Source organism: Polyodon spathula, chromosome 23, assembly GCF_017654505.1.
Source record: "Polyodon spathula isolate WHYD16114869_AA chromosome 23, ASM1765450v1, whole genome shotgun sequence".
Lineage (NCBI taxonomy): Eukaryota > Metazoa > Chordata > Actinopteri > Acipenseriformes > Polyodontidae > Polyodon > Polyodon spathula.
The window spans coordinates 27,202,459-27,227,621 of NC_054556.1; the positions used below are offsets into that span (position 1 = coordinate 27,202,459).

A 25,163-nucleotide genomic window follows, 5' to 3' on the forward strand; every position below is an offset into this window, starting at 1 on the left:
AAGAGAAAAAGCTTATTCTTGTACTTACTACTGTGCACAGTCGATCAGCTGGTATTCATTAGACCTCTCGTAGCAGGCTTTCACTCCTTCATCCTGCCAAAGGGTCTTTGTGTGTTCGTAAAACTCCTAGGAGAGAAAGACACAGGATATAAAAAACAGCAGCCATGGTACACTTTCACTTTCATCCCGAGCTCTCTTACAATACATTTGAAAATGGTATGAAATGCCATCGAGATTCATAGATATGTTAAAATGATCTTTCATTCACCCAAACATAAAGGAAGTGTACAGAATTCATTTTCATTCTAAACCTGCGTGCACACACAATACACAGACACATGCACGCACGCACACACAGAGCCTTTGCTGTGAATCTCACGATCCAGTCTGGTAACGGACAGCTCTGCCGTCGGGGTTGCTTACTCTAGGTGACGCCACATCCTGCGTTCGAGGTGGCTGCAAGTCTAACCACTGGCTTGAAGAGGTTAAAAGGTCACAGACTTCAGTGTGGATTCTAAGGCTGAGGCAATGCAAAAAAGGCCCTGCTTCTCTTAATGCAATTATTTTTTTTGCATTAAGTGCAGAGCTTCTCTGCTCCCCTCTGGTGTGACTCTCTGAATCTGCATGTGATTGAGCTCCCCTTTTCCCTCCCTGCCCTGTGAGTGTTTACTGATGGGATTGCATCTGTGCAGGAGTCTTCAAAGTAACAGAGCAAGTTAAGAGCGCTGTGCTGGAATTACAAATACAATGCCTTCTGATGTTTCTAAATTACTTTCTAAAGTAAGACGGCAAGAAAGTGAAGTAAAGAAAGTAATGTTTGGGATAATCTGGTAACACAACTAATTTGCTTATTTGACCATTTAATGAGACGGCACCCTGCAAAATATCAAAGAAAATCTGCATTTATTCATCTGAATTACCCCGGAGTAAAAATGAAGACAAAGCAGCAAGATCATTCCAAAAGTTGTATCTTTGGTCAGAAGTATTAAGTATCCCAGCACGTCAATCCCTAGCGAGCAGGTATTCAGTAATGCTGGACAGATTGTAAGCGAGTGCCAGTCATCGCTTAAATTAAAACAAAACGTATTCCTTACAAGAATAAGGTAAAAAAAAAAAAAAGTAAAACGTAACAGATTTTGTAATTACTATATGCATAAACAAGTCATCAATTTAATATGCATAACAGTTTTTAAAGAGTTACTAGAAATGTTACAGTAATCCACAGCTCCACGAGTATTACTGCGGCCTTCATAATGTCGACAAAACCGACGCATCTGCTTTTTTGGAGAATATTTTGATAGTGAAAAATGAGGCGTCGCCCCAGCCTTGGTGAATTCCAAACCCACTGTGGTCAGACAGGGGAAGGGTATCCCAAGAGAACCAGGACTCCCACAAAGACAGACCTGAAGTCTTCCATGGAGGCCCCTAAGAGGCCGTCATGTGACACAGTGGCTCTGGTTTGTCAGCTGCAGCTAACTGCTCAAAGCTTTATATTCTGTGCAGCACAGAGTCAAGTGATTCATTGCCTAGCTGTGCATCTATGGTGTGTCGTGGCCACTCCCTGCCCAACCTATTTCAAAATGAAAGCTAAACCATGCAGAATTCCCATCCACTCCTACTCCCCCTATCTCCGTGCTCAGAAACAAACAGACTGCTTTTTTAGTTTGCTTATTTTAGAGAAGAACAAAAGCAGATAAGAAAAGTAACAGACAGTGGAGCAGGTGGTGTGCAAACACCTCGTCACATTGCAAAAACAATCTGCACACCGCCGTGGTCATCTCTTCTGTCAGAACTGTTTTATTCTTAAACTACTTACAGAACTTAGCAGGGTTTAACTTGGGTTCCCCTTAGTATTCCACTGCAATGCACCGGCTGTCATTCAAACGCAGTGGTTTACAAAAGGTCTGCACTACAGTGACCCCTGTAGGAATAAGTAAGCTTGTACACCTTCAGTTCCTCCTGCATCAAGTGAGCGCTTTAAACCAGAAGGGAGGCAAGCAAGAGAGGGTAGACAAAACTCCAAGCTCCTATACAGACACACACACAGATTGCGCACCAGGGGAAATACCCAGCCCCGAGTTCTTAGGGGAAGGGGGTAGTTATTAACTTGGCTGGCACATTTTCTATTACAAATCTGCAGTGTATTGTGATATTATGCTTCGTATTAGTAATAATATTTCAAACATTATTATGTTACGTAACTCTAGTGTTGAGAAGCGTTTAAATATACAGTCCCCAGACGAGATCTGCACTTCCCAATATAGCTGTGGGTGTGCAGATTCTTTTTCTGTACCCATCACATGCCCAGATCATCATTTCACTGGGCTGCTGTTCCAAGAACTCGCACTGAGTAAATACCTGTGTATTCATTTAGTGAAAAGAAACCTGTCTATCCCGTTTGTAAAGGAAGAAGCTAATAATAAGGCAGGCAAAGCAACTAAAGGACTACGCAAGAGTTCACAACTCCCTGAATATTTCCTGAGCCCCATCCTACAAGAAGCAGCTTGATGTGCTTAGGAATTTGCAGTTGCTGTGCCCAACAGCGCTCTTCTGGTCGCGTCACTTCGGGTTTATTTATGCAACGCTGGATCCAAAGCCGTGCTAAACATGTACAAGGCCTGTCAGAATTACACACAATGAGCAAACAGTCAACAAGAGCCCCGCACGCACATGGCATGGAGCTCAACCAGGGTCTCAATTGTCCCATGACCCTCATTTCTCCCTCCTATCACACCATTTTTAAAACCTTTCAATCCTTATCTTAAAGCACTGATGGGACTTTGAAGTCCTATTCACCTAAATGTATGCAGAACATTTGTTCTGTCCCGCTCTCAGGTAAAGAATTTTCTTTTTGAATGAAGGCGTGGTTCAGTCCAAACCCCTGAGTTAATCTCAGAAGATGACATCCCTATGAACACCAGGCAGAAGCACATTTACTGATGGGAACCGCCCCTCCTCCAAAGTGAGAGCATATGTGCAGAAAGCAGCAGGAAGTGTCAGGGGCTTCATCAGCGGTTTACTCGCTCTTCGGTCTGAACAGGGCTCCAAAGCCCATTGAGTGACACACTCCTCGCTGCGCACCCTTTCCCAGCACTGCTCTCTGGCTGGGCTGTCATTAGCCGTGCAGCAGCAGCAGCAACCCACTTCCTGTTCACACGATCAGCCTGCGAGCCACCACACCCCCGCCAGTGCACAGCACGGACATTAACCCTTTCCTGAGTGGCAACCTCATACAGGGGTGGATAAAAAATAAACTTCGTCTTTATATGGGGACATGTGGAAGACGCAAATGCACGAAGAACTCATATGAGAATGCAAATCCAAAAATGTGGCTTTCTAGCCAAGAGTTCAGCTGACGAGTTCAATCTGAAGAGCGACAAAGCCTACATTGAGACGTGAACAGAGTATCGCTGCTCTTTGTAAATCTGGACACATTAATACTGGATTCAAGTAAAAACAGGAAGCCAACTGTGTGCTTCACAACTTTGACAAATCGCAATATTCTTGTTAAAATCGACTCCTCCATATAGCTGTGAATGAGGGAGTGGAGCGACCAGCCAGGCCAGGGAGTGACCAGCCTGTGAATGAGGGGGTAGAGTGACCAGCCTGTGAATGAAAAGGAGAAAGCCTGCTGAAGAATGACTTACCGCAGTGAACTCAAAGTCCTTCTGGTTGACTAGGTTAAGGATGTACTCGATCCGAAATTGGTTCTCGGGACTGGCTAACTGTACAGGTGGTGTCAACGTGCTCATTGCTGCCACTATCGTCTGTAAAACAGCCAGTAAGAGAGATTGATTAGCACCACGCACACACACACACACACACACACACACACACACTCTGTATTACATACAGTAAACACATACACACTCTGCATTACATACAACACACACACACTCTGCATTACATACAGTACACACACACTCTCTACATTACATACAGTACACACACACTCTGCATTACATACAGTACACACACACTTCACATTACATACAGTACACAGGACAACAGGCTCACGAGAGACGAGCTGAAACAACTTACCTCTATAGCTTCCTTAATATTATTTTTAATGTCCTGAATTTTCTGCTTTTTCTCTCTGTAACCAAAAAATAAATACCAATAATCAGTAATGCAATGTACACTAACACAGGCCTTTAGAAGTGAGGGTTTAAAAATCACTGGAAAGGAAATGTGAGGCTAGTGAAACAGTGACTGACTTCCAGAATAAAAACTCTACAACGCAATACAGATAACCTCTTCACAGGTCGTTCTTTCTGCCCAGAGTAGTCACAACAACAGGGCTAATGGCACAGCCGGTCGATAAATCAGAAGTTTCCATGCTGGCTAGCGCAGCCCCTGCCTGCTTGCACAAGTCCTCTCCGATTATAGGAGGGGAGGGATAGAAGATGTGGCGCCCTGTTTATCTGCCAACCTTGGGCAGCTGGGCCAGTCAACGTCATTGTGATGCACGCTTGTCATAATGCAAAACAGACGCACTAAATCATTCCACTTTCCCTGGAAAGGCAGCGCTGTAGCCAGCATTCACAAGGCTAGTACAACTGCTCCACAGAGTCAAGAGCACTGGGAGACCACAGACGGGACAGATTGAGTATAAAAGTGAGGGAGAGCTTCCCTAGTCTTACAGGGTACTGGGAATGTGAGAGGCTGGGCCGAATGGGGATTCCACTCCATGCCTGTGCCAATTGTGTCCCCCCCTTCAAAATCATGGTTAGCTTATCCGACTGCATCCACGTTAAGTGAATGGACTATTTCAGATGCTACCCAAAAAAGACCCCGAGGGCTGGCCGCGGTTAGGATGCTTCAGTGCAGATGGGAATCTGTATGCTAGTTTTGCACTTCCTGCACACAGTGTTACAAACTCAACACACAAATTAAATAAGATGAAGCAATCAATCCAATGATGGAAACAGGACTCCTAGAGCAGAGCAGTTTCGCCCATTCCAGGTTTTAATACAAGTATATAGATAACAAGCTCAGGTGTGTCTCATTAAGCTCATAGTAAAACCAGGAATGGACTAAACCGCTATGCAATAGGAGTCTCATTGCCATCCCTGCGATCAATCACAAACCCGTTTCTCCACAGTAGCAGGTGTTCCCTAACAGTCGGATGGGCTGCAGTGAAGACTGGAAATCGGTCGGGGAAACTTGCCTGGGTCGGCTCTTCCTGTGAATAAAGTCTAAAACAGCAAATCTCCAAGTGCGATACCGACCACGTCGCCTTCCTGATCACCTCTTCACACATTTCAAGGGTTAGTTCAAGAGCAAGGACATCATCACCCTCATGATGTAGAATGAACTGTAATGCCATGGAAATAACTCCCTCCCGCTCCCACACACGAGAGTGAATGGGATACTGTAGCACGCAAACATTTCAAATGCAAGGGTGCTGATAAACTGCAGCACCGGGACCTTGCAGAGAGTCTGATCAGCACTGCATAAAGTGACTGGGTACCAGAGGCCTGAGAGAGAGTGGATTTCAAAACCTCCTGTAGCTCTGGAAGTTTGCACAACACAGAAAAGTCTTCCAGCCTTCAGGCACTTTTTTTTGTAAGTAGCAACAGATATTTTATAAAGAGCTGCATTGGCATCGCCTCACCCTCTTGAAAGTCCTCCGATGACTTGCACCAGCTACCCGGGATGAAGGGACATGACACAGGCTACAGGAACCGAACCCACGGCTCTGCTTAGTGCTGCAAGGACAGTGACGTGCTTTCTCATGGAAAATACACTTCTGTCGTTAAAACAGGGTAGCTGTGAAAACGGTTTTGAAATTCGATAACTAGAAGGGTTTTCTGCCTTGCATGCCAATGTGCTCTCAAAACACAGTTCTATTAATAGCCAGTGCATGGGTGTTTTGGGGGAAAGGTTTGAGACAGAACAATCTCCAATTGTCCTTTGCGCGCCTCGCAGCTACGAAGGCGTATGCCAGATTTAAAAATCAATCACGTAAGTTATGAGAGTCACACGCTTTCATGGAAGCAAACACACATGAAAACTGTTGCTCTACAAGCCAACGGAACACAACAGCAGAATTTAAACCAATTCCTCTTTCTTCATAGAAAAAAAAGCTGTTTTTTTTTTTGCTCCTAATATTGGAAACAAACCTCCTCTGTGGAGCCTTCTATGGTCCTGACTTGAGCAGCGCTCACATGATGCTGTGGTGGTGGGGCAGATACAACTGCCCTGTATGTGTTCCACCACTCAGCTGTAAACTGCTATTCAATGCACATTCACTCCACTATTGCAAGGTACAAGAGTGCAAAACAATTGTCAACATTAGTTTAAAAAACCCTGTCTTAAGTAAAAAAAAAAAAAAAAAGTATTCTTTGTAATATACAGATACAAGAAAGCCATTCCATTGAGGGGCTCTGCTGCACTGCAAAACCACAAGAGCGCAGTGACAGTGGTGAAAGGGCACACAACACACAGACAGGATTATTGTCACTGTAATTCACTGGATAGGTTTTTACACAATATAAAAAGGTGTGTAAACGAAAGTTTGAGAAAGATGTAAAAGCACACTTTGGTAATCAATACTGCAATCAGCCCTGCTAGTGCCTCGGGGGCATTGGGCAGGTTGGGTTTGTGCATCGCAATGCAAATTCATAGCAGGGTGAAAATAATTTGTCCTCTTGGATAACAATAGCCGGACACAGGCTTCAGGAGATGAAACCCTGGACTATCCAAACTCAATGCTTTTTACAAAACTGTGCACAGAATGTCTTGAAGGAGAGGCGCCCATTCCGTCCATAGATGCTCGTCCAGTTCCTAGTTGCTGATTGATCCCAGAAGCTCATTAAGTCATCTCTTGCTGGACTCTCCAAAGAGCTTGGTCATCCTTAGCTTTGTAGTGGTGTCTCTACTTGAGGCTCTTTCAACGCCTTGCATTCCTGATCCTTGTTCCCAGCATGCCATCAATGATTGAACTGAGCAGCCTGGAGTCCTGTTCCAAACTGGTATAGAACTGGTGTGCATCTAGGTGTTCAACAAACTAATGAAAATGAAGTTCTTTACGATTATACCGTTTCACCCTTTTCTTTTATAATAATCCAGGAAACAAGATTCACAGCCAGTTTCTCCAAGTACATAAATAACAAAACAGGACGCACAAAACTTGCAAACAAGCAAAAAAAGAAATAAATACCCAAAAAAGGTTAAGACTTGATCAAAACAACTGACACACACACCCTCCAGAGGAATAGGGAGTAAAGCGTTCATTGTAACACGGCACAGGCACCCTAAATCTGTGCATTAACTGCATGTGTACAGAGACGCCCCAGCGTTTATTGGGTTAACAGCCTTGTTGAAAAAGGCTTGTTTACAACATAACAATTAAAAATCACATGCAACCAGTAAAGAGGCAGCAACTGCAAAGCGTTTAATAAAGAACAAAAACCTCTTACTGAAATCTGGACAGCAGAAAACAGCCGGCACATAGCAGCGACATCTGCCTAGACCAGGAGAGGCAGAGTGTGAAGGACTCGGTCTCTTGGCTACCTCCCAAATAAATCAGGAGCCCCAATCCGACTGCAGGCTTTCACAGGAGGGGTAGGTTCCAGTACAGCACGCCCACATGGATCTGCAGTGCGAAGCGATCTTACGACCTCCCCCAACTCAAAAAATATCAGTAATGGAGTCAGTAATAAACCACTGGTTATGAAGTGGAAAAAGGTCAAAACTGCAATCAAGTCTCATCGGATCACACTCTTCTGTATAGAATCACTGGAGTGTATTCTACTGATCTTTACAGAGATGCCTTGCATGTCAATGAGACTGTATGTATGCACACACAACTCGTGATATATTCTTCAATGCAGAATGTTTACTCTGCTGTTGTGTGTTAAGATAGGACAGCGCCAAGCAGTTCTGGTGGGTCGGTAGTTTTCCACTCAGAGATCCTGCGTAGTACATATGCAACTCTGTAGTACTGATGCACAAGGGCGTCCGTTCTGGGCTTGGTGCCACCCTGTGTGACCCGGTCCCTGTATCTTCACTGCGTTTAGCAGGCAGACAGGAGCGTGGCAGCCTGAGATTGCTGGGTTAGTGTCTGCTGCTCTGCAGTCTGGCTGTGTCCTTGTGTGATTCCTGCAGTCCTCACCCTAAGAGGACGCAGCGCTGGGGGATCCAAGCCATTCCCTTCTGACTGACATGCTGCTTTAATGCACAATACAACACAACGAACCAGTACGAGAAGCAAAGATGTTAACAGTCACTGGCATTTTGAAATAACAGACCCATCGGGGGAAAACAAACTAGATGAGATACTGTTTGAAATCAGAATGCAAGTTAAAGAGCTTCTCCCTACACCCAAGTGGTTACTGCACCACGGTAGAGCCTCGCTGATCTGAAGCATTCAGGACTGGACACTGGTTCAGATTAGATTGCTGTACTGGTCGTAACCTGAGGCACAATGTGAAGTCAATGTAAATGACTCTGCGCTGTCGCCTACTACCCCTGTCTAGCAAAACGCTCTTGTAAACGAGATGCAGCATCTCAACAGCCCTTTCCTTGCAAAACATTTCAAAACAATAGCACAGCTTACTGTAGTTTAAGAGCTAGTGCAACTGAGTTTAGAAGTCTTCTCTTCGTGGCTGTGCTGGAAGTACACTCCAGGCAGAGTGAATTAATTTGCTAGCGACCCAGGAGGCTGTCTGTACTCACCAGGTCCCCCCGCAGGGAGCTGCGAAACAATAACCTGCCCCCCTGAGCGCTAACTAATTAGGAGAGAGGCCCGAGGAAGCTTGAATCCCAAGGCAGGCTGCTTCACTACAGCAAGGCACATGCTGGCTCCGAGTTGCAGACACTGGCTCAGGACTTCCAAAACCGAAACTGGACAACTGCTGCTCCCGATTCACGCTGCCTTCGGAAACTACCGGACGCTACCCTTTTGGAAGCGTTTTCCAAAGCAAATCAAAAAACACAGGCTGCTTGGCAAAAAGTCATCCCTGACTTGCATCATTCCAATGTTATAATCATTTACATGATGAAAAAAGTTGACAACTGTGAAATATATCAACAGATGAAGGATGTGCAGTCAGCCCCATACTGCATAGCACCAGAATCGGACATTCAACTAAAAAAAAAAAAAAAAGGTTGATACCAAGATTCATAACAATTGCATAAGAGGTTAGAAATATACAAAGTCTAAGAACCGCGAGCGCCTCCACTTTGCAGGGGATCTCATCCCAAGCGGGGCGAGAGGTAGTATCTCTCGTAGGGATGCCGAACACACTGGTTCTATTAAGAGAGCTATCAGAGCTGGTCCTATTGGTGCTCTTCACAGTGACAGGGTCACAAGGCAATATGCACTGCATGCCTCACGAAGTAGCAATAAAGAGGGGGAAAAAAAAAAAACAAGCACACACAGACAGACAGACACGCACACACACAGAGACACACACAGGAACAGTCAAATCGACTGGAAAGCTGCAGCTCAGCTGAATTCGGGGGCTCCTGGTGGCACAGGAGAGAGGCTGTTGTGTTTACATACTGCACGCATGTGTGAGAGAGGAGCTGAAGGGCCTGGCCGATCCACCACACTGCGACACAAACACGACACAATATCCAAGGAAACAAGAGTGACCCCTCTGTATATTAAACAAATTTTAAAAATCCAAGATTAACAGTCGGCAAAGCCGTCCGGCTTAGGCTTCTTAAAAGTAAGTATATTAAATCACTGAAGCCACCAGGTTTGAGGCATCAGACAGTTAACAGAGAATGCACATATATTCAGCAAGCGACAGTTAAACGAACAGACTTCCTTATTGTCTCAGCGATCCACTCCAGCTCAAACGAGAGTCCCATAACCACAACCACAGCACTGCTTGAAAGCTGATAAAAGGTGGCGATACAGAAGAGTTTGCATTCTCTGCTCCTTGTAGCAGAATGGACTTGGTACTTTTGAAGATTGTAAAAATGTGTTCTCTCTTTCAAGGAGCGAGCAAGTCACTTGGTACATTTCAGCAACATACCTGCTACGTGAATCACTCAAACAACTGATCCTTAGGATATCCAACAGGAGTCTGACTCCTTTCCCAGAGAACAAATGACTGGAGTGTACGAAATGTAGGCAATCCTGTTTTACCACTCTGTGCTATTAAATGCTGCAGCATGCATGAGGGGACAGGTAGAAAGGGGTGTGTGTGTGGTGTGTGCTTGGCCTGCAGCACACAGCCTTCATTTCAGGTCTTCCTCTGTGATAAACACCCTCCATTCTTCTCATATCAGAGAGTGGCATGCACCGTGACAGGCTGTTAGCCCACAAGCCATGACCCTGCTAACTGTAGACAGAACTCCCAGCATGGACTGCACCTGCTTGACCAGGATCCCGACCCCCAAACTAACAGCTTTGAAAGAATACATACTGGGTGGCCAATGATGCTCCAGACGAAGCGATTATTGTTGCTTGGGTTCAGCATGGCTGTTTGTGCATCTGACGGCTTGAACCACAAGTTAAACCAATGCAAAGCACATGCAGCATGGGCAGCTGCACCAGCTAAACAAACACCTGCCTTTACAAAAGGCATAGCAAACTGTGACGCAGTTCAAAATCTCTGAAGGTTCCTGTACACTTACTCAGCATTGAAGCCGTTGACGTGCAGGATCCTCATCTGTTTGACTATAGTGCTCTTGCCAGACTCGCCCGCTCCTGCAAAAAGGACAGAAACAGTCAGAACCTCCAGAAACAGAGACAACGTGACAGTGCAAGTGGTCAGGGAGCAGAAAACGGAGCATTGTGTACTTTCCCCATCACTGCTTTCTGAAAAGTACGCCAACGACACTCTGCTTAAAACAGCTGTCGACAGTTTGCGGATTTCCCCCATTCACCATCCCACTATTAGGAGAATAAAATAAAACATTAGCCTAATAGAATCTTTATCAATGCCCCACCACCCCCCCCCCCCCCCCCCCCCCCCCCCCCCACCCCCCCTTTTAGGAATCCTTAGGGTATCAGAATCCTAGGACTGCATTAACAGTGGAGGTAAATGGTGGGGGGGGGTGGGGGGGCGGCGGCGGCGATCAGTGAGTGTGTCACAAGTTCTTTTGAATGGGAGAAAAGTCTATTCAATGCTTTAAATCTACTGTCATGAATCACGCTTACTTTGCTAACGCTACTGAATCTTTTTGTTCTTGACTGGTTTATTTACATTCACTCCGGATGGGCAAATCATTTAAATACTGCTCTTAAAAAAAAATAAAACCTCCCCAGCCAGCCACCATTTCTTAAAGCCCCACGAAAGGGTACACAGCACAGACTGGCTGGTATCTGCTTGAACAGTGCAATTATCTGAGATACTGCATGAGGAGAGAGAGAGAGAGGGGGGGGGGGGGGGGGGGGGGGGGGGGTGGCCGCATCGTACACAAGAGAGAGAGAGAGAGACAGGGGGCTGCATCGTACACGAGTGAGAGAGGGCTGCACCGTACATGAGAGAGAAAGAGAGGGCTGCACCATACACGAGAGAGAGAGAGACAGACAGGGGGCTGCATCATACATGAGAGAGAGACAGGGGGCTGCATCATCCACGACAGAGAGAGAGAGGAGAGAGAGACAGGGGATTGCATCATACATGAGAGAGAGAGAGAGAGACAGGGGGCTGCATCATCCACGACAGAGAGAGAGAGGAGAGAGAGACAGGGGATTGCATCGTACATGAGAGAGAGAGAGAGAGAGAGAGACAGGGGGCTGCATCGTACATGATAGAGAGAAAGGGAGAGCTGCACCATACACGAGAGAGAGAGACAGGGGGTTGCATCGTACATGAGAGAGAGACAGGGGGCTGCATCGTACATGAGAGAGGGACAGGGGGCTGCATCATCTATGACAGAGAGAGAGATAGGGGGCTGCATCATCCACGACAGACAGAGAGAGGAGAGAGAGAGAGAGAGAGAGACAGGGGGCTGCATCGTACAAGAGAGAGAGAGAGAGACAGGGGGCTGCAACGCACGAGAGAGAGAGAGAGAGAGCGATGAATCGAACACCCGGCCCCATTGACAGCAGCAGAAGGAAAGGTGTTGGGTGTTCTCTTTCTCTGCCTCTGAAGACTCCTCGGCCTGTGGTTCCTTTTCCAGTTGAGCCAGGGCAAGAGGAGAGATAGAATGAGACAGAAAGAGTCTGCTGCTGAGAAATACAGCATCTCCAGTGAGCACAGCCCTGGCCCTGCTCCACTCTACACTCTGCTCCTCCATTTTGTACAGTACAGAAACTGACAAAAGAAATGTCCCTTATCCCAGCAGTACGCCTTGGATTTGCAAAATCCCATCATCACTGTGCTACTAATACTACAGCACAAAGCGTTGCTATTACAGACTGACACCCCCACTGCGATACAGGAGAGGACCCCACACTTGCATGCATTGCTCTGCTCACTCCTTTATTTTTAAAGTCACACAGACACAGTACATGCAACTCAGCTACTGCCAGCTCTAAATAATCCTTGGTTTCTGTGCCACAGGTTTGAAACCCCAACATGCACAGCCACTATAAACAGCACACCTCTACTGCAGCTCCATTTTTTATGTAGCAATTCCCATCGAACAGCGTGTCACCTCTGAACCCTGCAGCACACACCTGGAATGTGTCACACAGGGGATAGCAACAGCACCCCCCTTGCATACCAGCTTGAGCCATTCCAGGTGTTACTGTGAGCTTAATTAGGATCCACCTGAGGATTCCTCCCTGATGGTTTACTCGATTAGGCTCAGGTGTGGATAATTACACTCAGTCTCTCTCATTCCTGCAAACATACATTCACTGACACACACAGTAGAGAGGTACTGAATTACTTCCTACCTCTATTGTAACACCCTTGTCATCTGGTTTAAAGGCCTTGGCTCCGACTGGAGTCTTACTGTAGCTCATCCCAAACTCATTAACACAGACACATGCCCTCACACACAATCACCCCCCATTATACTGTTGCTATGTGTTTACTTCCAGGAAGAGCAGCTCCACTCTTTAATCAGCCAAGTCATTGAGAGTCCCTCCAGGCTCACACATCATAAAGGGACCTCCTTGAACCTCAAACACACTGAAATACACAACACACGGCTGGTACAGTTTACTAGACACCTCTGAAACCAGAAACAACTGCACATGTCTCAACATTGCCAGCGAGTGCTAAATAAACAGAGGGGGTGGGGGGGTGCACTCTCAATACACCAGTTCTGGAATAGGGAACATGGCCCTTGTCTTGACATCACAGGAACAATCAGGTGTTCTCGAGTGGTGTCAGGAATCTTTCTTGTCTTTGCCACAGGCAGCTCCCTGTATCGCCTGTGCTTTACTGAACTTCAAATGAAAGAACTCATATTGAATGGGACTCCAGTCTGGCAGCCTTTGCAGCCGAATGCATTAGGAGCCTCTTTCTGGTTTACTAACATAAGAACATAAGAAAGTTTACAAATAAGAGGAGGCCATTCGGCCCATCTTGCTCGTTTGGTTGTTAGTAGCTTATTGATCCCAAAATCTCATCAAGCAGCTTCTTGAAGGATCCCAGGGTGTCAGCTTCAACAACATTACTGGGAGTTGATTCCAGACCCTCACAATTCTCTGTGTAAAAAAGTGTCTCCTATTTTCTGTTCTGAATGCCCCTTTTTCTAAACTCCATTTGTGACCCCTGGTCCTTGTTTCTTTTTTCAGGCTGAAAAAGTCCCTTGGGTCGACACTATCAATACCTTTCAGAATTTTTAATGCTTGAATTAGGTCGCCACGTAGTCTTCTTTGTTCAAGGCTGAACAGATTCAATTCTTTTAGCCTGTCTGCATATGACATGCCTTTTAAGCCCGGAATAATTCTGGTCGCTCTTCTTTGCACTCTTTCTAGAGCAGCAATATTTTTTTTATAGCGAGGTGACCAGAACTGCACACAATATTCAAGATGAGGTCTTACTAGTGCATTGTACTGTTTCTACTACAGCACAAACATAATAAAAAATAAGGAACATGATTATTATTACTACCACCACACTGCATGACAAGAGCCCCTCTCTACTGTACAGAAGCCATGTTCATTTAATATGCAAGAGCTGCTTGTCCTGGAGTAATACCTCTCAGTGCAGTTCGATTATTGTCATCCTATCAGATCAATGAGTGTGTTTCGAGTGGAGTGTGTTACCAGGGGCAGGCCCAGTTCATCCATGTAAACAATATCTGAATACTCCACCTCACACTGTTCTTACAAGAAAATACCCCAGCAAATCAATAGCAATGCTGATGTGAAGAGTATTATTATTACACAGTTAATAATAACAACAATACCCTAACTTCTGCTTTACAACAGTAAATATTACATGCTGAACTCTATATAACAAGTATATCATTAATTTTGATATACAATATATAATTACATACACACACTAGCGTTTTTATATTGAGACGTGTTTGTGAGAATACCCAAAGACAATTCAAACAGTTCTTTATTTTATTTCCAGCTGCTCTCTCTCCTGTAGAGAAGAAGAAGTCCGTTGTAAAAGCACCCTATTCTATTTCACCCGGATGCATATTCTGTGTGTTAAGTAGTTTTTTTGTTTAGTTTTTTTTTTATTTTAATTGCATTTATCTCTGCTGTGTCGGATTTTATCGCGGCGGAAGAGCCTCACACACACGCACAGTATTCAAGCCTCGTCTCTACACACGTATCATTTAGCAGTGGACCTGCACGTAGGCGCCCACGTTACCCTCGTACATGGCTGTTGAAAACACCTACCCAAAAGCAGCAGTCTGTGAGTGGCCCGGTAGATCTGCTTATCTTTCTGCAGCTGCTTTTCTATCTTTTTGTTGGCTTCCCTCTGCGCTTTATCTTCGTTTCGCTGATCCTCCGTCTTGCTGTTCCCCAAACACCCCATCTTCAACCGTGGAGGGGTGGCGGGGCGGAGAGAGAAACGCACGCAAAATCTCTTCCTTTTACAACTAATCACACAATATAAAAAGCGGGACTTGTTGGATTGCTATTTTATTTTTAAATCCAGTCAATGTCTTTTTTTTTTTTTTTTTTTTTTGGTAATATGTGTTTTTTTAAGGAGTGAAGGCTGTACTGCGATGACGCCGCCCGGGCAGTCCAGTCTTCACACGGACATTTCTACTTAGATTTGGTGTTTGTTATTATTATTATTATTATTATTATTATTGTTTTATTATTATTTTTTTAAATGATATGCATGTTGTATTTGTTTTCAAAACATTTATTTAAAAAAAACACAGTTTTGTCTTTCAAATCCCACACGACGTCCTCTTGTTAAAGACCAATTAAATTCCTTCCGAAAAAAAAAAAAATCCTTCGTTGTTTTCTCAGAATTGTAGTTTATTTTAATTTAACAAAACACCTCACAGAAATCGCACTTAGCAACGGCGAATTCGTCTCTTTCTATCCTTCTTATCTTCTTCCACCGGGAGGGAAAGACGGAGAGAGGAAAAAAAAACAAAAATAAATTAATAAAAAAAATAACCTCCGCTAAAACGACGGCATGTGAAGCATTTTAAAGGTTTATTTCTTCGGTAAAAACGCAACGGCTCTTCACGCGTCTCCTCAGCTGCAGTACGCTGACACACTCGCACAAAATAATTGTGTTGTTTTTTTTTTGTATTTTTTTTTTTGTGTAGTCTTCCTCCTCCCCGGTGTTGCGTGTCTGCTTGTGTTTCCCAAATACAAAAGGCCCTTCGTCTCTCTCTCTCTCTCTTTCTCGTTTTTTTTTTTCTCTTTCGTGTTTTATTTGTGTTTTATTTCCTCACGTCTCCGATTTTCCGCGTTCCCTCCTCTTTGTTCCTTTCCCAGGATTTTATGGGAAGACTCCCGTTTTTTGTTTTTTCCCCCTTTTTTCGCAGGTGAAAACGTCCTGTCAGTTCAGTGTTGTAATCCCTCGATAGATGATGGTTGATAACATACATGTGCAAATATGTCGCTCTCTCTCAATATAATAGATTGGGTGCGTATATTGATATCTATAAAAAGCAGTATAGATGTCTGGCTGGCCGGCTGGCGGTGGCGGTGGTGGTTTCTTTTCAAGCAGCACAGAAAGGCTGTTTCTTTGGGGGTATTATTTTTGTTTTTCCGTGGGTTTGTACACTGGGATAGATTGCAGTGAAGAGACGGGGTGGGGCAATGTGCACCCACTGAACCCTGGGAACGGCGAGGCGGCGTCACATGAGAGCTATTGCAACCCGGCAATGAAAAGGCGCTGTCTTTTAAAACAAAGCCATTTACAATGCGAACGCAACAAAGCAACACGCACAGACGAAGCACAATATGGGCACGAATGATGTCAAACCATTCTGCTCATGTTTTCAGTGACTAAATTAAAACAATGAACTACAAACTTTATTATTATTGGAGAAAAAAATAAGCTTTGGAAAATCTCATATTTTACCAGCACAGTATATATTTCTAAATGGCTGTTTTTATGCATAGCCAATAGTGCCCCCAGGTGGCCAAACGTAATTATAGCAAAAGCATGAAAGAGGAAGCGAACCCAGAATTCTGTGCAAATCCTTACCTTTAGAAAGTGGTGCAGTTTCTGTTAGGGGAGGGATTGGGCCAGTGTTTCTGATCTTGTTTGGGTTTGTTTTTGGGCTGAGAAAAAATGCCCCCCCACACTAGATTTCCAAGCATACAGGAACAGATTTACTGTCTGGATTTACTGCCACAGTTTACAGCTTACTTCAGAGTGGGGAGAAAAAACTGCTACAGAAACTAGAAAAATACCAACTGTGGGCTCTATTCACAACAGTAGATGGCTGTTCAAGTTTTGCAGCAGTTAAAGTAAAGCAGCACATCATGTCTTGTGCTTTTTAGTTGAAGCAGGCAGTTCTGTGTAACGTTTGTCACCGAGGGCTGCAAACAATCCCCTATGCGAGGGAGCAACAAGCAGCTAGAAACATTTCTAAAAGAGGTACATTGCATATTCAAAGCACCGCAATGGGCTGTCTATCAGTGAGCCCTTTCACTGTTTCTTACTTGAGGAAACTGGCCTGGGGCAGGGCGGTGCCAGGGTGCAGCCCTGCGCTCCCACTTTACAGGATTAACCAGTACGTTGGGTATCTTATTTTTTAATTACTGTTTTACTGCAACAGAAAAACAATTTTGGTTAAACTATTTACCCTGAAGCTACTCAAATCCCGATCAAAGAGCTCACAGGTTGGTCTGGAAAAAGAGTTTCATAAACAAACAAAAAAGAAAAAGGAAAGATGTCAACACTTTAGAGGTTTCTCCAGGCAATGAGGTCTGCTCGGAGTGCCACAAAACCTCCCCCAAAATACAGGCACCAGCAACAGCAATACACTAATATAACCAGGTGAAAATGTCCACAGCCATTCCTGTTCCCAACATGCTGTGCAACATCACACATTCTAGTCTTGAACTATCTGTCCTGCATCTTAAATGACTGTCCTGTTATCACAAAGCAAGTTTTGTCAGATTATTTTTCATTTTTACAAACTAATATTTTGGTTACTATTGTAACCAGACAGTAAATCCATGCACCATAATTTCAGGCAATGAACAGCAAAAAAAAAAAAAGATCAACATTCATATTCATATTTGCAATAGAGAGTCAACTTTCTGTAGCCTGCCCCCAAACACATTCTAACTGCGCATCAATTATGCAACAGTTACAAAAAACACCAAAACAAGCAGACCAATAATCCTGCGGAATGCGTGTGACAAACAAAGAATGCCCAGAACAAAGAAAGACTTGTGAGCACCTCAAAGTACACTGCATCCATTATGTACCAAAATAAAGAAACAAAACAACAAAAAATAAAATGCTACCCACAATAAAAAGAAAGACAAAGCATCCACTGAAGCCAAGCTCTCTCCCACCCACTGCACAAATACGAGACAGTGGCTTAAAGTGCACCCAACAGAGAACATGTGTATAGTGTGCTGTACTGTCCAGCTCCACCTCACAAAGCAGGGGGAGAAGAGAGATATGGAACTTTAAATGTGTGTGTGTGTGTGTGTGCGCATGCGTATCCTCACAATGCAACCCTCAGGTTTTTTCCTGGTATACAGAGGCCAGTTAAAAGTTCTTCAGATATCTGAGATCAGGGTATATTTGTCAGTTGCAGGCTTAGTCAAATCCTTCCCCACAATGAGGCATTCACTGGAGTTAAGGAAGCACAATTTTCCATACCAGCGATTGTTATCGTTTTAACAGAACCTCCTTTAAGAACACGCATATAGAGCTCCTAACAAATACAGCACACATGATCGGCTGAGTTTCGATAATTTATACAATACGCTTTGAAGCTTTATTCATTCTAAGAGTCTTACAAACAGACATACTCTGAAAGGGTTCATAAATTCAATTACTCTCAAAGTTAATTTCAAAGTTCTTTCAACCAAAAAAACTAATCTGTAAATGTTATTCCTTAAATAAATAAAAAAAACAAATGCATTGATTGAATTCCTGTGGCCGATACATCCATCATTTTGAAATAAAATTCTAATTTAGAACCTTTGGAATTTTTTTTTTTATGTGCAAATGTTACCCCATATAACTGCTTGTTCAGAGTTCAAAATATGAATCCTTGTTCTGTTACTTTATTCAGACCCAGCACAAAGCATGGCTGGAAACACCCAGGAATTGTTTTGTGTGGAATTTCACAAACAATCAATTAAAAAAAAAAGTGTGTGTGTGTGTGTGTGTGTGTGTGTGTGTGTGCGTGGGTGTGTGTGTGTATCAGTGTGTCAGTGTGTGTGTGCGTGGGTGTCAGTGTGTATCAGTGTGTCAGTGCGTGTCAGTGTGTTTGTGTGTGTTTTTAGGAGGTTGACTTTTTCAACATCATCTTGGACATTCCACACATTCCCACCTGTTTGCTTCTTTATAATCAATGCAAGTTGTTTATCCCCTTTCAGACCTCTGCCCGCAGCCCTTTTAGCAGTTCCACTTTTCAACACAGTGTTCTGTGGGAATCTTTGCTGTATATTTTACAGATGTGTTTTCTAATCAGTTAGATTAATACATACTGCTGGTTCAAATATAAATATTTAATTTAATAAGAAGAAACAGCGTTTTTCAGAAGCAGTTGCCGTTTCTGTTTTCAGTGCCTTGTTAATTCCTTAATATCTGAATATGCAGCCACTTGTGTTTTTAGTTTATCGTGCAGGTGTTTGGTTTCTACTGCTGGTGCACTGTGTATAATACGTGTGCTTAAACCAGAGCAGGGAACCAGACGCCAAAAACCACAACCAGCTAAATCAAAGACACAATAATGACAATACTGTACCGTGCACTGACAACCACGCCCCTAGATCACACTGCCCCGTGCCGTCTGCATTCTAGAACCCGTGCACTGACAACCACGCCCCTAGATCACACTGCCCCGTGCCGTCTGCATTCTAGAACCCGTGCACTGACAACCACGCCCCTAGATCACACTGCCCCGTGCCGTCTGCATTCTAGAACCCGTGCACTGACAATCACGCCCCTAGATCACACTGCCCCGTGCCGTCTGCATTCTAGAACCCGTGCACTGACAATCACGCCCCTAGATCACACTGCCCCGTGCCGTCTGCATTCTAGAACCCGTGCACTGACAATCACGCCCCTAGATCTTATCGAGTCAGCAGTGTGCTGCATTTAAACCAACACATAATACATTCATTTACTTTTGTAAATATACATATTTGGCAATATTGTCTTTTTATTTTTGTTTAAAAACCACAAAAATAAAGTGTAACACAAAAACAAATCTTTATTTAATAAAATAGAGACTTTTCATAGTCTTAACAAACATAACTTATTTACCTTGAGGCTGTTTTAAATGCAAGAATGGCTGGGACCCTCTTGCCAAATTCAGAAACTAAATAAGCAACTAACAAATCGAGCAGTTACAAAACCACTGCCTTGACCTTTCTGCAGTTTAAAAATAGAACTGTTATGAAGCTCTTGACAGAATTAGCTCAAAAACAAAAGTGCTTTTATTTCCTTGTGTGTTTCTGAACCTACAGCCTGAACTTTAAATAAAGAATACATGGCTTTCATTTCCAAGTGTTTCACACTGCATTCACAGAAAATATATACATAAATAAATAACAAGTTTGCACAGTCCAAAGTCTGAGTGATGTCTCCCAAATTCCTTCCCCTTTCACTAAAACCTCTCCGCACACATTTCACTGCTCCGTGGCACACAATGCCACTGTTGCTAGTTTTCTATCCATCCCGTTTTCTATTTACAATCCTGGGCTAAAAATAGCACCAAATGAGCCATTTATAACCGCGGGCCGTGCCCTGGCTTGGGGAGAAGGTGCCAGGCGAGCCAGAGCTCTAGGCATACCGCTTACCTGAGGTCACGGTCTCATTTAAAACAGACCCAGGCACTGCACAGGCCCCCCGTTCAGAAAGGGGGCAGAACACAGGGTTCCAGCGGGGGCTAGGGCTAGAACACTCAGGCTTTCCTGGAACCAATGTGTCTGCGTTCTATAAATAACCATTCTTATCACTGAGCAAAAAGAGGCTTCCTCTTTCTTTACTGCGTCCCAAATTAGAACCAGAGCTTCATGACTGGAACCCCTGTGATTCAACATCGAGTGTACTGAATCACAATCAGGCAAAGAATGAAGGGCAGGAAAAAACAACAACTCTATCTATCTATCTATCTATCTATCTATCTATCTATCTATATCTATATATCTATCTATCTATATCTATATATCTATATATATGTATCTCTCTATCTATCTATATATCTATCTATCTCTCTATCTATCTATCTATCTATCTATATATATATCTATCTATCTATCTATCTATCTATATATCTATCTATCTATCTATCTATCTATATCTATCTATCTATATATATCTATATCTATACTATCTCTATCTCTCTATATCTATATATCTCTCTATATCTATCTATCTCTCTATATCTATCTATATCTATCTATCTATATATATATATATATATATATATATATATATATATATATATATATATGTATATATCTACTATATCTATATATCTATCTATCTACCTATCTATATATCTATATCTATCTCTATCTATTTCTCTCTATATATCTATCTATCTGTATATGTATCTATCTATCTATCTATCTATGTGTCTCTCTCTCTGTCTCTATATAAAAGCACTAAAGACTGCATTATATCTGACAGAGTAACACACTGCACTAAGACACCAATGACAAGATTCTGGATAAAGTGCTGCTGTTATTTTGATCTAATCCTGGCTAATCAGCTGATTTAGCTTTGTAACAATATAGCTGATTGTGGATTAGCCCTACAGTTTGTGTGGGAGGGTAACACAGTTCTAACTAAGTGCCCTTTGTTAAGGCTGTGTGTGTGTGTGTGTGTGTGTGTGTGTGTGTGTGTGTGTGTGTGTTTCTTCACACAGGGTTTCCCAGTCCTGGTTCCAGGGGACCCCTGTGTCTCTCATGTTTCATTTCAGCAGAGTTTTCCAAGATTGAAGCAAACCCTTCATTGAACTGATAACGTGCTTAATTAGTCCTTTGTAATTGTTCTCAGCTCAGGTGTCCGATTTCAAGTTTCTTACAAAATTGTAAGGTTGACTTGAAATCTCCAGTTGTTTAAAAGCTGAAAACAGTTAAAAAGGTCTAAATGATCTGTTCAATGAAGGGTCTAGTTCAGTAATTGAACTGAATGAAAACCAGCAGACCCAGGGGTACCCCAGGACCAGGACTGGGAAACCCTGCCTTAACAAACTCCTCCAGTAAGAGACAGCCAGTCACTCCCAGCCTCTCCTACACACAGATTCCCGACTGACCTGTTAAACGCGGAACTGTATTGAATTCTCTCAGCTGGCGGGTCGCTGAGAAGCCAGGCCCGTCTTTCTACGCCCGGTTTTCTCTGATTTTTTATTACGTCTATCTTTCACCAGACTCAGGGCATCTAAGACTTAAGTCAAGGGGACAAACTTTTCGTCTAGTTGTTAATCTGCTATCTTTTCCCTATAGAAGGCTTAAAAAAATCTGAGTTTCTTTTAATTAAACCTCCAAAGCCTTAAGTGATACACAAGCAGGCATTTCCTGATAAAGTCATAGAAACCTAAATGAAACTTTAAAAAAAATGCACCATTTGCAGGGGAGATTTTATCATGTAAAGAAAGTCTACACTGTAGTTCACATTGTATCCGTACTGAAACAACCACAAAGCCATCCACTAGAGGGCAGTGCTGCCTGCAATTCTTCATAAAAACATAGCCACAGCGGGACACATTGAACATAATGACTGCTTGCACTTTGACATTCTGTTTGTGAGCACCGCAGAGGCAGAAACTAATCTAACCCTATTAAAATAACATTCGCTGATCAAGCCCGGCTGCAGGTCCTTTACAATTCAGTACACTAATCACGTAAAGCATAGTTTGGTTGTTTAATTTGTCTTTCCTTGAAGAAAACAACAAACACAACCATTCACAGTCTCTAAAAGAAAAAAAAAAAATCTGTAGCCCAACTATTCTGCCATCACGGTTAATCTTGTGTCTCTGCAGCTGAAACTGCCTTTGGGAGAATGTAAACAATCTAGGCAGTGAACAAGGCATGCGTTCTAATACGCTGCAGCTTGACTGCGAGTGAAACCCAGGCCGTGTCCTCCTGCTTGACCGTTCTGAATGTACATTACGGAAAGAAACCGAAGAGTGTGTGTGCAGAGGTCAGGAGATACCTCTGGCTGACATGGTTTGTTGTAAAATACCTGAGGATCAGAGATCAGTGCAAAATTCATTCCTCGCAGCACAGCGCAGAACGCACCTATGCTTCTGAATTTTGGTAATTTAATCTAATCATTTATTAAGTTCACTGAAGCAATATTTTTTTTTCTGTTGATGAATTAATTTACTCCAACATCAATGACGCAAGAGTCTTCTAGTGCAGTAGGGTAACGCCTGGTGCAACAGTATTACAGGGTCCTCACTTGCATGCTTCTTCGTGCGATGGGGCCAGCAGCAGTAACAGTGAGACACGCACACACAGCGGTACGCACTGTGCTAATACTTCAAACCAGGATTTCCTGAATGCCTGTACTCGCCCTAACCACTAGCCCACAAATTGCCGAGTTTTAAAATGTGCATTTACGAGAAAGTCAGTTTGAGGCGAGAGATATACAGGCACTAATTCAAATCAGTCATTTCCTGCAAATGTAAGACATAACAAAATAAATGAAGTAATCAAACTGCCAGGAAAATGTTTTTCGCAGCAAGCATCGGTGCTCGCCCTCGGTGCTTCATGAAAAAGCATCCTGAGCATCCTGTGAAGCTCCTTGTGCACGGTCCTGATCCACGGTCCTGATCCGCAGACCAGCTTCTTGTGCACGGTCCTGATCCGCAGACCAGCTTCTTGTTCACGGTCCTGATCCGCAGACAAGCTTCTTGTTCACGGTCCTGATCCGCAGACCAGCTTCTTGTTCACGGTCCTGATCCGCAGACCAGCTTCTTGTGCACGGTCCTGATCCGCAGACCAGCTTCTTGTTCACGGTCCTGATCCGCAGACAAGCTTCTTGTCCTGATCCACAGACAAGCTTCTTGTTCACGGTCCTGATCCGCAGACAAGCTTCTTGTTCACGGTCCTGATCCGCAGACAAGCTTCTTGGTTCAGACCAGCTTCTTGTGCACGGTCCTGATCCGCAGACCAGCTTCTTGTGCACGGTCCTGATCCGCAGACCAGCTTCTTGTTCACGGTCCTGATCCGCAGACAAGCTTCTTGTTCACGGTCCTGATCCGCAGACCAGCTTCTTGTTCACGGTCCTGATCCGCAGACCAGCTTCTTGTGCACAGTTCTGATCCGCAGACAAGCTTCTTGTTCACGGTCCGCAGACCAGCTTCTGATCCTGATCCGCAGACAAGCTTCTTGTTCACGGTCCTGATCCGCAGACAAGCTTCTTGTTCACGGTTCTGATCCGCAGACAAGCTTCTTGTTCACGGTTCTGATCCGCAGACAAGCTTCTTGATCCGCAGACAAGCTTCTTGTTCACGGTCCTGATCCGCAGACAAGCTTCTTGTGCACAGTTCTGATCCGCAGACAAGCTTCTTGTTCACGGTCCTGATCCGCAGACAAGCTTCTTGTTCACGGTTCTGATCCGCAGACAAGCTTCTTGTGCACGGTTCTGATCCGCAGACAAGCTTCTTGTGCACGGTTCTGATCCGCAGACAAGCTTCTTGTGCACAGTTCTGATCCGCAGACAAGCTTCTTGTGCACAGTTCTGATCCGCAGACAAGCTTCTTGTGCACAGTTCTGATCCGCAGACAAGCTTCTTGTGCACAGTTCTGATCCGCAGACAAGCTTCTTGTTCACGGTCCTGATCCGCAGACAAGCTTCTTGTGCACAGTTCTGATCCACAGACAAGCTTCTTGTGTTCACGGTCCTGATCCGCACGGTGCACCTGATCCACAGACAAGCTTCTTGTGCACGGTCCTGATCTGCAGACCAGCTTCTTGTGCACAGTTCTGATCCACGGTCCTGATCCACAGACAAGCTGCTAGCAAAGCGTGGATTATTGTTCTTATTGAGCCATGGTTTCCCCTGCTGTTGCCTGTGCTTTCTAACCACACCTAGATCGATCACTAGTTATTCACTTAGATCTTTTCCATTGTATAAAACTGTGTGGCAGACTGGACCTCGATTTCCCAGTTGCAGCCTCCAACTAGGGCATTCCCCATTCAAATGCTGATGAGAAATCTGTACTTTTACTGATCGTACGCTCAGCGTACAGCTGTGTGAAGATCTGCCCTGTGTTTAAAGGACTACTGAATGCTCAATTCCAACAGAACCGTGCAACACACCCTTTCATCACGGCAGTGTTTGTGTCAGCTTCAGGGGCATAACTGCTAGCCCAAGCCCAGCATGCACAGCCCCTCTTTAAGAAGATGCCAGCTAAGCCAAGCAGACACAGTTACTGTCAAGTGTCCGAAGCTGAAAGCAAGCTGCACATTGCGGTACACAGCAGTCTAGACACTTTGCAAGTCAATGTGAAAAAAAAAGACGGCACACAAGTGTTTTTTCCAGTTAGCCAGGATGTGGGGCAGGATCCTTGCATATTCAGTCCTAAGAGTTATCTAAAGCTAGAACAAAACCACAGACACAAATGGGGTGGGGGTCAGTGGTTTTGCTAGAATGGCTGAGCTGTGTTAGGAGCTACATTCATGTTACAGTCTCCCCTGGAGGGCTGGGT

The 25,163-nt window shown here is 44.0% G+C and overlaps 1 protein-coding gene across 2 annotated transcripts in view; it reads right to left on the bottom strand.

Moving 5' to 3' along the window:
• Positions 1–24: 24 nt before the first annotated feature.
• The window catches only part of LOC121298118 (guanine nucleotide-binding protein G(s) subunit alpha-like), a 27,986-nt gene continuing 2,847 nt past the window's right edge, over positions 25–25,163 (bottom strand). The window contains exons 1-5 of one of the 2 annotated variants that reach the window (XM_041224946.1): positions 14,726–16,273; positions 10,597–10,669; positions 4,042–4,096; positions 3,648–3,767; positions 25–126 (exon numbers count right to left, since the gene is read on the bottom strand). In XM_041224946.1, the coding sequence (XP_041080880.1) occupies positions 28–126; positions 3,648–3,767; positions 4,042–4,096; positions 10,597–10,669; positions 14,726–14,864 (486 nt within the window). In that variant the 5' untranslated portion in view covers positions 14,865–16,273 and the 3' untranslated portion in view covers positions 25–27. Of the gene's footprint in view, positions 127–3,647; positions 3,768–4,041; positions 4,097–10,596; positions 10,670–14,725; positions 16,274–25,163 lie in introns of those variants that run through there. The other variant, XM_041224945.1, reaches the window with a different exon arrangement.